This window comes from Esox lucius, chromosome 7, assembly GCF_011004845.1.
Source record: "Esox lucius isolate fEsoLuc1 chromosome 7, fEsoLuc1.pri, whole genome shotgun sequence".
Lineage (NCBI taxonomy): Eukaryota > Metazoa > Chordata > Actinopteri > Esociformes > Esocidae > Esox > Esox lucius.
Genome location: NC_047575.1, coordinates 11734189 through 11746642, shown reverse-complemented (window position 1 = coordinate 11746642; position 12454 = coordinate 11734189). Strand labels below are relative to the sequence as shown.

Here is a 12454-nt window from a genome sequence, read left to right as displayed (position 1 = left end):
TCCGGATTCTCTGAATATTTTTATGATATTTTTTACCGTAGGCTCAAGAAGCCACGCCCATGTGGTGAGATCCCCATAGGCTTTGCAATTATACGTTGAGAAACATTATTTTTAAATTGTTGCACTACTTGCCCGTGCAGTCTTTCACAAAGTGGTGAACCCCTCCTCATCTTTACTTCTGAAAGACTCATCCTCTCTGAGATGCAATTTTCATACCCAGTCATGTTACTGACCTGTTGCTAATTTACCTGATTAGTTGTGAGATGTTCGACCAGGTTGTTTTTACACAACTTTTCTCGTATTTTCTTGCCTCTGTCCCAGCTTTTTTGAAACATGTTGCTGGCATCAAATTCAAAATGGACATTTATTTTTCAAGAAACAATAACATTTCTCAATTTCAACACTTAATATTATGTCTTTGTACTATTTTCTAAATGATTTGCATTTTAATCCTATTGTGTTCTGTTTTTATTTCCAACTTTTTTGGAAATGGGGTTGTATATACCCCTTCATTTAGAGACATAATTTGACACTTTTCCTCAATAGTAAAGTCTAAGACAAAAGGTGATTTGCATAGTTTGTATTTGATATTGAAAACATTTGGTGAAAGGGAAAGAGGCTCAAGAAGCCACACTTTTGAAATACATCCAAATGGCAATGAGAAGTGCATTTTCCAATGGGCGTGGCTTCTTGAGCCTTGGTAATTATTCTGGAATAAGACTTGTCCCTAACAATAAATCCCCTTCTCCATCTCTCCCTCTCTTGCATCAATCTATCTATCCATCTGTCTTCTCAGTGTTAATGACAGCATCCTGTTTGTGAATGATGTGGATGTAAGAGAGGTAACCCACAGTATGGCTGTGGAGGCTCTGAAGGAGGCAGGGGCCATAGTTCGTCTGTACGTCCTTCGCAGGAAACCGGCCGCAGAGAAAGTCACTGAGATTAAACTCATCAAAGGGCCTAAAGGTACGGCTTTCCGTTTGTGTGCTTAGTGCTTACATAGTTATGTACCTGTCAGTTATAATGTAGATCTCACACCTCTCTCTACCTCCTCCTTCTCTCTACCTCCTCCCCCTCTCTACCTCCTCCCCCTCTCTACCTCCTCCCCCTCTCTACCTCCTCCCCCTGTCTACCTCCTCCCCCTCTCTACCTCCTCCCCTCTCTACCTCCTGCCCCTCTCTTTACCTCCTCCCTCTCTCTACCTCCTCCCCTCTCTACCTCCTGCCCCTCTCTTTACCTCCTCCCCCTCTCTACCTCCTCCCCCTCTCTCTACCTCCTCCCCCTCTCTTTACCTCCTTCCTCTTTACCTCCTCCCTGTCTCTACCTCCTCCCCCTCTCTTTACCTCCTCCCTCTCTCTACCTCCTCCCCCTCTCTTTTCCTCCTTCCTCTTTACCTCCTCCCTGTCTCTACCTCCTGTCTTCTGCTCTCTTTTACTCTTCCTTTCTCTCCTTTACTCTGTCTCTCTCTCTTTTACTCTTCCTTTCTCTCCCTTTCTCTGTCTCTCTCTTTCTGCTTGATCCTGGCCATTCCATAGGTCTCGGTTTCAGCATCGCCGGAGGGGTGGGTAATCAGCACATCCCAGGAGATAACAGCATCTACGTGACTAAGATCATAGAGGGCGGAGCTGCCCACAAGGACCAGAGGCTGCAGATCGGGGATAAGATACTAGCGGTCAGTCCTTACACATACACTTACAAACACCCACACCTCCACAGACTTGCTGCTTCAACATAGAGAGGAACATTTAGACAAGTCAACACATCTCGTCTACTTCAGCATCTTAAGTGCATGAAGAGCATAGATTAATGAATAATTTTTTCTAGCCTGAGATTACTTTCATTCATATGGTAATGAATGGTAAGGATGGTTGAGAGATTTCATGTCATCACTGTTCAAGCTGCCTGCCATGTGTCACTCCACTGCCATCTCCTGGACATGGGAGCAACTGCATCTGAGTGCTGGTACACTCAATATAGGCGCCATGCAGAAGCTACAAAATGGTGCAGGTATCCCTGTCAAATGGAGTCTGTCCCACAACTTAGTTCCCTTGCGAACCATGATAACGTGGCTGTGTGTGTCCAGGTAAACAGTGTGTGCCTGGAGGACGTGATGCACGAGGACGCAGTAGCAGCCCTGAAGAACACGGCCGAGGTGGTCTACCTCAGGGTGGCCAAGCCAAACAACCTCTACTTGAACACCTACAATCCCCCAGACCTCACCAGCAGTAAGTGTGTGTGCGTTTTCACAGCACTGATCCAATTACGACCAGGTGACATCACAACGGTAATAAATCACAAAAGAATCTGCCTTTGGCAATTTTGGTTTTAGGGGTTAGCTTTTCGGGTCAAACTTAAAATTGGGGATAGTGTTAGAAATGGTTTAGGTTTAGGGTTAGGCATTATTGCTAGGTAACATTTAGGCATCAATGTTAGGTTATTGGGGTTAAGGTTAGGGAACATGGATTTGTTGTTTTCTGAAGTGTCTGCAGTTGTCCCTAAAGGTCTTTGTCTTCTATGTGCAGCATACTCCCCTCACATGGACACAGACCTTGGCCACCCCACGTACCTTGGATCCGATTACCCACAAGCCCTTACTCCCACCTCGCCCAGCCGCTTCTCTCCAGTGTTGCACGGCATGATGGGGGATGAAGACCTTCCCAGGTGAGCAAAGCGTTCTACGTTAAAAGAGATGCCCAGTCAACTCAAAGGCACCTTGTCGGATTGGTAATTGAGCTGGCAGAAATGGAAAGCCCCTGGTGAGGTTGGATTAGGTAACGTTGAGCCGGGTTGACATACGTAGGCGGAGGGAGGCAGGTCGACGTAGGTGAAGGGACGCAGGTCAACGTAGGTGGAGGGATGCAGGTTGACGTAGGTGGAGGGAGGCAGGTTGACGTAGGTGGGGGGAGGCAGGTCGACGTAGGTGGGGGGAGGCAGGTCGACGTAGGTGAAGGGAGGCAGGTCGACGTAGGTGAAGGGAGGCAGGTCGACGTAGGTGGAGGGACGCAGGTCGACGTAGGTGGAGGGATGCAGGTCGACGTAGGTGGAGGGACGCAGGTCGACGTAGGTGGAGGGAGGCAGGTCGACGTAGGTGGAGGGACGCAGGTCGACGTAGGTGAAGGGAGGCAGGTCGACGTAGGTGGAGGGAGGCAGGTTGATGTAGGTGGAGGGAGGCAGGTCGACGTAGGTGGAGGGGGGCAGGTCGACGTAGGTGGAGGGACTCAGGTCGACGTAGGTGGAAGGAGGCAGGTCGACGTAGGTGGAGGGAGGCAGGTCGACGTAGGTGGAGGGACGCAGGTCGACGTAGGTGGAGGGAGGCAGGTCAACGTAGGTGGAGGGAGGCAGGTCGACGTAGGTGGAGGGAGGCAGGTCGACGTAGGTGGAGGGAGGCAGGTCGACGTAGGTGGAGGGTGTGACGGCAATTTCTAAAGTCCAAACAATTTACAAAAATGGTAGGTAAGACAGAGGAAAACACAATAAACAGTTTATTCTGGCAAGGAGAGAATACACAGGTTACAAAGTAACAATGAATAATCTCTAAAGTAACACAGGACAAGCATCATCATTTAAAGGAGGAAAAAGGGGTAAGATGTGTCAATAAAACACATTCACATGGTTAACCTTTTCAACCTTTTAGGAGCCACAATGTCTGAACACCCAAGAATAGACCCTAAAAGCGTTATACAGATTTACTAATTTACAAGTAACCATCTAATCCACTGGTGCCGGTCAAGGATGCCTCCCCAGGCAAACACCACATCCCCCTCTAACTACATTCCTTTACTTATCTAAACATGGGGACTCAGTCCTTTAATCAGTAAGAATACATCAGTTTAAGAAATTTCCCCGACAGGGGAGGCAGGTCGACGTAGGTGGGAGGAGGCAGGTTGACGTAGGTGGGGGGAGGCAGGTTGACGTAGGTGGGAGGAGGCAGGTTGACGTAGGTGGGGGGAGGCAGGTTGACGTAGGTGGGAGGAGGCAGGTTGACGTAGGTGGGAGGAGGCAGGTTGATGTAGGTGGGAGGAGGCAGGTTGACGTAGGTGGGGGGAGGCAGGTTGACGTAGGTGGGAGGAGGCAGGTTGACGTAGGTGGGAGGAGGCAGGTTGATGTAGGTGGGAGGAGGCAGGTTGACGTAGGTGGGGGGAGGCAGGTTGACGTAGGTGGGGGGAGGCTGGTCGACATTGGCCTGACTATAGCTAACCAAGTGTTCTTCTGCTCCCGTCTCTGTGGGTCTGTCTTTCTGTTTTTGTCCAACATGGCATCTCATTTCCCTCTCCATTTACACCTGTCTACCTCACGGTATGTGCCCTCCTCCCTCCCCATGTTGCCTCTCCCTTCGGCCAGCCTCCTCCTTCCTCTCCATTTCTCCTCGTCTCTCCCTGACCCCCCGGCCCTGCCCTTGTCGCCTCCTCTCACCCTCAGGGACCCCAGGAGAGTGCTGATCCACAGGGGCTCCACAGGCCTGGGATTTAACATCGTGGGAGGTGAGGACGGAGAGGGCATCTTCATCTCCTTTATCCTGGCGGGGGGGCCCGCCGACCTCAGCGGAGAGCTGCGCAAGGGCGACCAGATCCTCAGTGTAAGGACACACGTGTATTCATATTCTGTACACACACACACACACACATATCTTCACATGGTCACACATCCACACATACTATCCATCACTTTCTCTCATGCAAAACACACACAACGTACATACACACGTGCACACACACATTGCAAAACACAAACGCACGCACCGCATACAAACACGCGCCCACACGTCATACACACGCTTCTCTGAGTGTTTAGGACATGTTAGCAACGGGTACGGCAACGCGCGTGTCTGTGTGTGTGTCAGGTGAACGGGGTGGACCTGCGTATCGCCACCCATGAGCAGGCTGCTGCAGCCCTTAAGAACGCCGGGCAGACTGTCACCATTGTAGCCCAGTACCGCCCAGAAGGTGAGACCAGCGCTACCACCACACCTACCGTCCCACAGAACACAATACTGGATCACCATGCACCTGGGACCTTACCTCTGCTCATCTGTGTGTGTGTGTGTGTGTCTGTGTTCAGAGTACAGCCGTTTCGAAGCTAAGATTCACGACCTGAGGGAACAGCTCATGAACAGCAGTATGGGCTCTGGGCAGACAACGCTGAGGAACAACCCCAAGAGAGGCTTCTACATCAGGTAGTCTAGAAGGAACACAGTAACACACTCCATACTGCTCCAGACCTGGGGATCTCACAGTAACACACTCCATACTGCTCCAGACCTGGGGATCTCACAGTAACACACTCCATACTGCTCCAAATCTGGGGATCTCACAGTAACACACTCCATACTGCTCCAGACCTGGGGATCTCACAGTAACTCACTCCATACTGCTCCAGACCTGGGGATCTCACAGTAACACACTCCATACTGCTCCAGACCTGGGGATCTCACAGTAACTCACTCCATACTGCTCCAGACCTGGGGATCTCACAGTAACACACTCCATACTGCTCCAGACCTGGGGATCTCACAGTAACACACTCCATACTGCTCCAAATCTGGGGATCTCACAGTAACACACTCCATACTGCTCCAAATCTGGGGATCTCACAGTAACACACTCCATACTGCTCCAGACCTGGGGATCTCACAGTAACTCACTCCATACTGCTCCAGACCTGGGAATCTCACAGTAACACACTCCATACTGCTCCAGACCTGGGGATCTCACAGTAACACACTCCATACTGCTCCAGACCTGGGGATCTCACAGTAACACACTCCATACTGCTCCAGACCTGGAGATCTCACAGTAACACACTCCATACTGCTCCAGACCTGGGGATCTCACAGTAACTCACTCCATACTGCTCCAGACCTGGGGATCTCACAGTAACACACTCCATACTGCTCCAGACCTGGGGATCTCACAGTAACACACTCCATACTGCTCCAGACCTGGGGATCTCTCAGTAACACACTCCATACTGCTCCAGACCTGGGGATCTCACAGTAACACACTCCATACTGCTCCAGACCTGGGGATCTCACAGTAACACACTCCATACTGCTCCAGACCTGGGGATCTCACAGTAACACACTCCATACTGCTCCAGACCTGGGAATCTCCCAGTAACACACTCCATACTGCTCCAGACCTGGGCATCTCACAGTAACACACTCCATACTGCTCCAGACCTGGGCATCTCACAGTAACACACTCCATACTGCTCCAAATCTGGGGATCTCACAGTAACACACTCCATACTGCTCCAAATCTGGGGATCTCACAGTAACACACTCCATACTGCTCCAAATCTGGGGATCTCACAGTAGCACACTCCATACTGCTCCAGACCTGGGGATCTCACAGTAACACACTCCATACTGCTCCAAATCTGGGGATCTCACAGTAACACACTCCATACTGCTCCAAATCTGGGGATCTCACAGTAACACACTCCATACTGCTCCAAATCTGGGGATCTCACAGTAACACATTCCATACTGCTCCAGACCTGGGGATCTCACAGTAACACACTCCATACTGCTCCAAATCTGGGGATCTCACAGTAACACACTCCATACTGCTCCAGACCTGGGGATCTCACAGTAACACACTCCATACTGCTCCAAATCTGGGGATCTCACAGTAACACACTCCATACTGCTCCAGACCTGGGCATCTCACAGTAACACACTCCATACTGCTCCAGACCTGGGCATCTCCCAGTAACACACTCCATACTGCTCCAGACCTGGGGATGCTGATATCCTCACAGCTAAATAATGTTTTTGACTCATCCTATAGTCATATTTTTGAACAAAGCAAAAATTTGACATAAAAGCAGCTCAAAACTGCATTGTATGATGTCAATACTGATACAGATGAGCTGGCCAATCAGAGGTCTAGAGGAGGATGAACTGGCCAATCAACAGTGTACTTACATGAATTATTTTAATGACCAGTATATGCCTACACCATTCTGTTTTTAGGGTATGCCCACACACAGAACAGCTGCTTTAATGCATCTTTCATGAGAATTGTTTGGAAGGAAAACAATTAAAATTTAAGATTTGAATCAACTTCAGGTTATATTTTATAGAAAGATGAAAACACTGGATAGGTACTTAACTCTTTCTTTAAATACCCTGGATTATATGTATGAGTATATTGAGACCATTTTGCCCATAAACAAATATCCTAAATACTTTGAAATGTGATAATTATTTTAAATAGTATTTGAACCCAAATACTAAATTGGGTGGTGACCCACCAGTTGAGCACCACTGATTTAGTGGGTTGTCCTGTTTGGAGGTGTACTACCCTGTTTGGAGGTGTACTATCCTGTTTGGAGGTGTACTACCCTGTTTGGAGGTGTACTACCCTGTTTGGAGGTGTACTATCTTGTTTGGAGGTGTATTACCCTGTTTGGCGGTGTACTATCCTGTTTGGCGGTGTACTATCCTGTTTGGAGGTGTACTACCCTGTTTGGAGGTGTATTACCCTGTTTGGAGGTGTATTACCCTTTTGGAGGTGTACTACCATGAAGAGTAGTGCTGAGTCATGGTCACTGTAGTTATACTGTATATAGCTTGGGTTTAAATACTGTTTTAAATATCTCGGCTGCTATGCATATAGTGTGTGTGTGTGTGTATATATATATATATATATATATATATATATATATATATATATATATATATACATACATACATACATACATATATATTGCTACGGAAAAAATTAAGATACCTTTTTTGGAAAGGAAAGAAAAAGGTGCAGTGGTCTCTTAATTTTTTCCGAAGCTGAATATGTTTAGAAATGTATTCTCTTAATTTATTGTGCATATTTCATCAAGAATATAAGCAACATGGAATAATTCAATCAATCATTCAGATTTATATTTTAAAGCCCTTTTTACATCAACCGTTGTCAAGAAGTGCTCTTACAGATACCCAGACTGATACCCCAAAGAGCAAGTAACAACAAGAATTGACGGAACCAAGGAAGAAACCTAGAGAGGAGACAGACTTTGACTGGTGGCCAGTCCTCTTCCTGTTGTGCCGTGGAAAGATTATATGAGTAGATGACCTTTTTAGGCCACATTAATTTTTCATGTGCAGATGACCAACACAGTCAATAAATACAGTTGGGCTGTGTTCAGAGTCTTTAGGCAGAATCCAGATCAGCTGCAGGTGGGCAAGAATTCCTCAGCATATAATTCAGACCGACCCGTCACATAAACTAATGCAACGTAAACAGTTGGGACAGGGCAGACTAACCCTAGTCCCCTGGCACAATACTATAGTAGTGTACTAGGTACTAGGATGGATGTATTGACACTAAGAAAGGTGGGGAATGTTGCTCCCTTGTACAACATAATTGCAACATTTAAAGTCAATATAACATTACTCTTTTTTCTTCTCAAATTCCCAAAGCATTTCGGCAACACGACATAACGTGCCAATATTGGGTAGAAACTGAGACAGCCTGGGCTCCAGCGCAACACCATCACAGAATGATGAGACTTTAAAGACTTCCTCGACTTTTTTATCTTTTCTTTCCTCTCACACTGTGTCCTGTCGTCCGGCTCCCCAGGGCCCTGTTCGACTACGACAAGACAGCTGACTGTGGTTTCCTGAGCCAGGCGGTGGGCTTCAGGTTTGGAGATGTGCTCCATGTCCTGGACTGCGGAGATGAAGAGTGGTGGCAGGCTAGACGGGTCAGTCCCCAGTCGGAGGCTGAGGAGGTCGGCTTCATCCCGAGCAAACGCAGGTCCGATGTCTCACAACACTGTGTGTGTGGATCTTAGTGTGTGTGCTTTGGTGTGTTTGTAATTCTGTGTATGGATGTGTATTTCGGTCTGCTTTTTCTTTTCTTATACTGCTGGATTTGTCATTCTGCATGGGGTAATTGATGCTGGTTGCGTAGCAGATCTTTCAATTTCCGCCTTTCACACTCCTTACTCGCTTTCGTCTTCTTTTTTCTCTCCCTGTGTTTGTATCCCTCTGCTGTTTACTGGTGCCTTTTATTCCTAATAACCCTGTCAGGGTGGAAAGGAAAGAGTGGTCTCGCATGGGCACCAAGGAGAGGGTAAGAACAATAGTATGACCGATCTAACACCAGAGTCTTCATCTGTGACTCATCTTAAACCAGAGTCTTCATCTGTGACTCATCTTAAACCAGAGTCTTCATCTGTGACTCATCTTAAACCAATCTTCCTCTGTTCCTCTGTCTAAACATCTGTTGTCTGTTTTGTAGGATCGCAGTCGGGACAGCCTCGGGTCTCAAGGTGAGTAGCCTCAGAGGAGCCGAAAGGCCTTATTATCCATAGAATGAGGTGGTGATCAGATGACTGACTGGCTGGCTGACTGGAGTTGATGTGTTCTGGTTTCAGGGAGGGATGATTCTCAACACAGCTATGAAACAGTCACTCAAGTTGAGGGTGAGAATTCATGAACTTCTCATTACCTCCTTATATTTCTCAACATTCCAAGTCCAACTGATCCCCTTATTTATTATTCTCTCCTCTCTCTCCTCTCTCCTCTCCCATCTCTCTCCTCTCCCCTCTCTCTCCTCTCTCTCCTCTCTCCTCTCTCTCTCCTCTCTCCCCTCTGTCCCCATACAGTCCACTATGCCAGGCCCATCATAATATTGGGTCCCATAAAGGACAGGGTGAATGATGACCTGCTGTCTGAATTTCCTGACAAGTTTGGATCTTGTGTCCCTCGTAAGTGTTGACCCATCACAGATTAACCTGTTACCTGCTCACCCCATTGGTTTACCCTGATCTATTGCCCCTCCCCCACAGACACCACGCGGCCCAAGCGTGACTACGAGGTGGACGGGCGTGACTACCACTTTGTGTCTTCGCGGGAGCAGATGGAGAAGGACATCCAGAGCCACCGCTTTATCGAGGCGGGCCAGTACAACAGCCACCTTTACGGCACCAGTGTCCAGAGCGTCCGTGAGGTGGCTGAGCAGGTACAGATCAGATAACCCTAACCCTGTAACCCTGTAACGCTAACCCTAACCCTGTAACCCTAGCCTAGTAACCCTGTAACGCTAACCCTAACCCTGTAACCCTAACCTAGTAACCCTGACACTGTAACCCTGAGCCAGTAAACCTGACCCAGTAACCCTAACCCCAGTAACACTAACCCAGTAACACTAACCCAGTAAACCTGTAACCCTAACCCCAGTAATGTGCTGTATCATCAATCCGATTCATCATCAATCAAGGTTTTATACTAGGATGACAGGAGAGTGGTATTATCTAATGTCATACTGTAATATTATTCTGGATAAATATGGTTTCATTCTGGGTTAACTGTAGAGTGGATTGCTTTAGTCTCTCTACATTATTTAACATGCTCACAACAACAGCTGTTGTTTTGTATTGATTGGCTTGTAATAGGATCTGGATGATTGGATCTCCTCCCTCTGTTCTTTGCTGGGTCCCCCCCCCGTTTGTCTCTCCTGTGCTGTCTGAGTAGCAGGGAAAGCACTGTATACTGGACGTTTCTGCCAACGCGGTCCGCAGACTACAGGCTGCTCAGCTCCACCCCATCGCCATCTTTGTGCGGCCCAAGTCACTGGAGAATGTCCTGTGCGTACACACATTTCACGCACACACACACACACACACAAGCTATACGTTCTGTATACCGATGTGTGTTTTTGTTGTTTTGCAGAGAGATCAATACTCGTTTGACAGAGGAGCAGGCAAGGAAGGGCATGGACCGCGCTCTGAAACTGGAACAGGACTTCCTAGAATGCTTCTCAGGTAACATTGCCCTCACCTTAACCGAGCAGGGGCGTGTTGACCAGGGGCGTGTTGACCAGGGGTGTGTTGACCAGGGGCGTGTTGACCAGGGGCGTGTTGACCAGGGGCGTGTTGACCAGGGGTGTGTTGACCAGGGGCGTGTTGACCAGGAGCGTATTGACCAGGGGTGTGTTGACCAGGGGCGTGTTGACCAGGGGTGTGTTGACCAGGGGCGTGTTGACCAGGAGCGTATTGACCAGGGGTGTGTTGACCAGGGGCGTGTTGACCAGGGGTGTGTTGACCAGGTTCATGTTGACCAGGGGCGTGTTGACCTCTCAACCCGCAAGCGTGGGACCGTAGATGACCATCACAGTCATGTTGACGCTGGCTCATGAAGATACTCTGCATGACGCACTCCCTCTCTCTCTCTCGCTGTCCCCCCCCCCCCCCCCCATCCCTTTCCAGCCGTGGTGGAGGGCGACAGCTTCGAGGAGGTCTACCACAAGGTGAAGACGGTGATCGAGGAGCAGTCAGGGCCTTACATCTGGATCCCCACCCGGGAGAGGCTGTGAAGACGCCTCCCCGCCCCTCATCCCCGTGTCTCGCCGTGTCCTCCACTTCCCTCCGTCGGTCCGCCCTCCAGCCCTGCCAGCGCTCAGAGAGGCAGAGAGACGGACACCGTGAGACACAGACAAAACACACACGCAGACACACACACACACACACACAAAGGCGGAGGGACGAGTGTAGACAGCGACACAGAATTCCACCAGAGAGGCAGGAATAGAACGAGCTGAGAGACAGGCAAGGAGACACAGAGACAAGCAGTGAGACAGGGAGAGTGAGACAAGGGAGAGTGAGACAGACCTGGGCAGGGTTTAGTCAGTAAACACACAGTGTATTCAGTGTGGGCTCAGTACTGAGGGAAGCTGGAGAGAAGGGGCGTGGCCAGGCGGGAGAGGGGTGGGGGGACCCCAGGATAAGCACAGGGTAACGGATCGGCCATCACCTTCCCCCTCCGTCTCTCCCCGTCTCTGCCATCCCCACCATCACCAGAAATACCCGCAGCTCTCTGATTCCTTCGTTTTGATCGCCCTCAGCCTTCTCTCCTCCCCTGTCAACTCTCTCTCTATTCAGGACATTAAAAGGAGGGGGAGAGAGAGAGAGAGAGAGAGAGAGAGAAAGAGAGAGAGGGAGAGGAGTTTATAGACCACGGACGGACACACACCACCTCGAGTACCTCTGACCTGGAAGAGCTTCTCGTCCAGCTCAATGTACGAACGACATCCCCGCTAACTAAGACTGGCATTCCCTCAGTCACCCACGAGAAGCATTGCAAGGGACACTGGAAAGCAGCAAAATGAAAAGAATGTGTGCATGCGTCCTCAAAGACAGTGCAGAAGGGAGACGGGGGAAACGGCGGCTCAGTGAAGAAGACCCCATGGATGGATGAGGAGAGGGACGAGGGGAGGTAAATGGGAGAGGTGCTACCTGTCTTTCCGGGATCCCCTCCACGTTGATATTAGGTGGCGTGGGGGTGGGGGGTCGGGGGGGGGGGGGTTCATATCTGAGCGGAGCAGAGTGGCCCTTCCATAGCTACAGGAGTCTGTCTGTCTTGTGTGCTAAACTCACAATGTGTATAGACAATGGAAGACCTCCTGTATAACCAGGTCTTTTCTTTGATGCACAGTCAGCCAGCCATACC

General features: G+C 49.2%; 1 protein-coding gene across 7 annotated transcripts in view; it reads left to right on the top strand.

The window, feature by feature from the left end:
• Positions 1–11533, top strand: part of LOC105010827 (disks large homolog 4) — a 72706-nt gene extending 61173 nt beyond the window's left edge. For all 7 annotated transcript variants that reach the window (XM_020048627.3, XM_020048625.3, XM_020048626.3 and 4 more), the window contains 16 exons: positions 797–966; positions 1536–1672; positions 2084–2225; positions 2523–2661; positions 4420–4576; positions 4841–4943; positions 5059–5173; positions 8583–8759; positions 9035–9077; positions 9246–9276; positions 9382–9429; positions 9613–9714; positions 9796–9968; positions 10481–10593; positions 10679–10770; positions 11215–11533. In XM_020048627.3, the coding sequence (XP_019904186.1) occupies positions 797–966; positions 1536–1672; positions 2084–2225; positions 2523–2661; positions 4420–4576; positions 4841–4943; positions 5059–5173; positions 8583–8759; positions 9035–9077; positions 9246–9276; positions 9382–9429; positions 9613–9714; positions 9796–9968; positions 10481–10593; positions 10679–10770; positions 11215–11321 (1849 nt within the window). In that variant the 3' untranslated portion in view covers positions 11322–11533. The remainder of the gene's footprint in view (positions 1–796; positions 967–1535; positions 1673–2083; positions 2226–2522; positions 2662–4419; positions 4577–4840; positions 4944–5058; positions 5174–8582; positions 8760–9034; positions 9078–9245; positions 9277–9381; positions 9430–9612; positions 9715–9795; positions 9969–10480; positions 10594–10678; positions 10771–11214) is intronic.
• Positions 11534–12454: the final 921 nt, after the last annotated feature.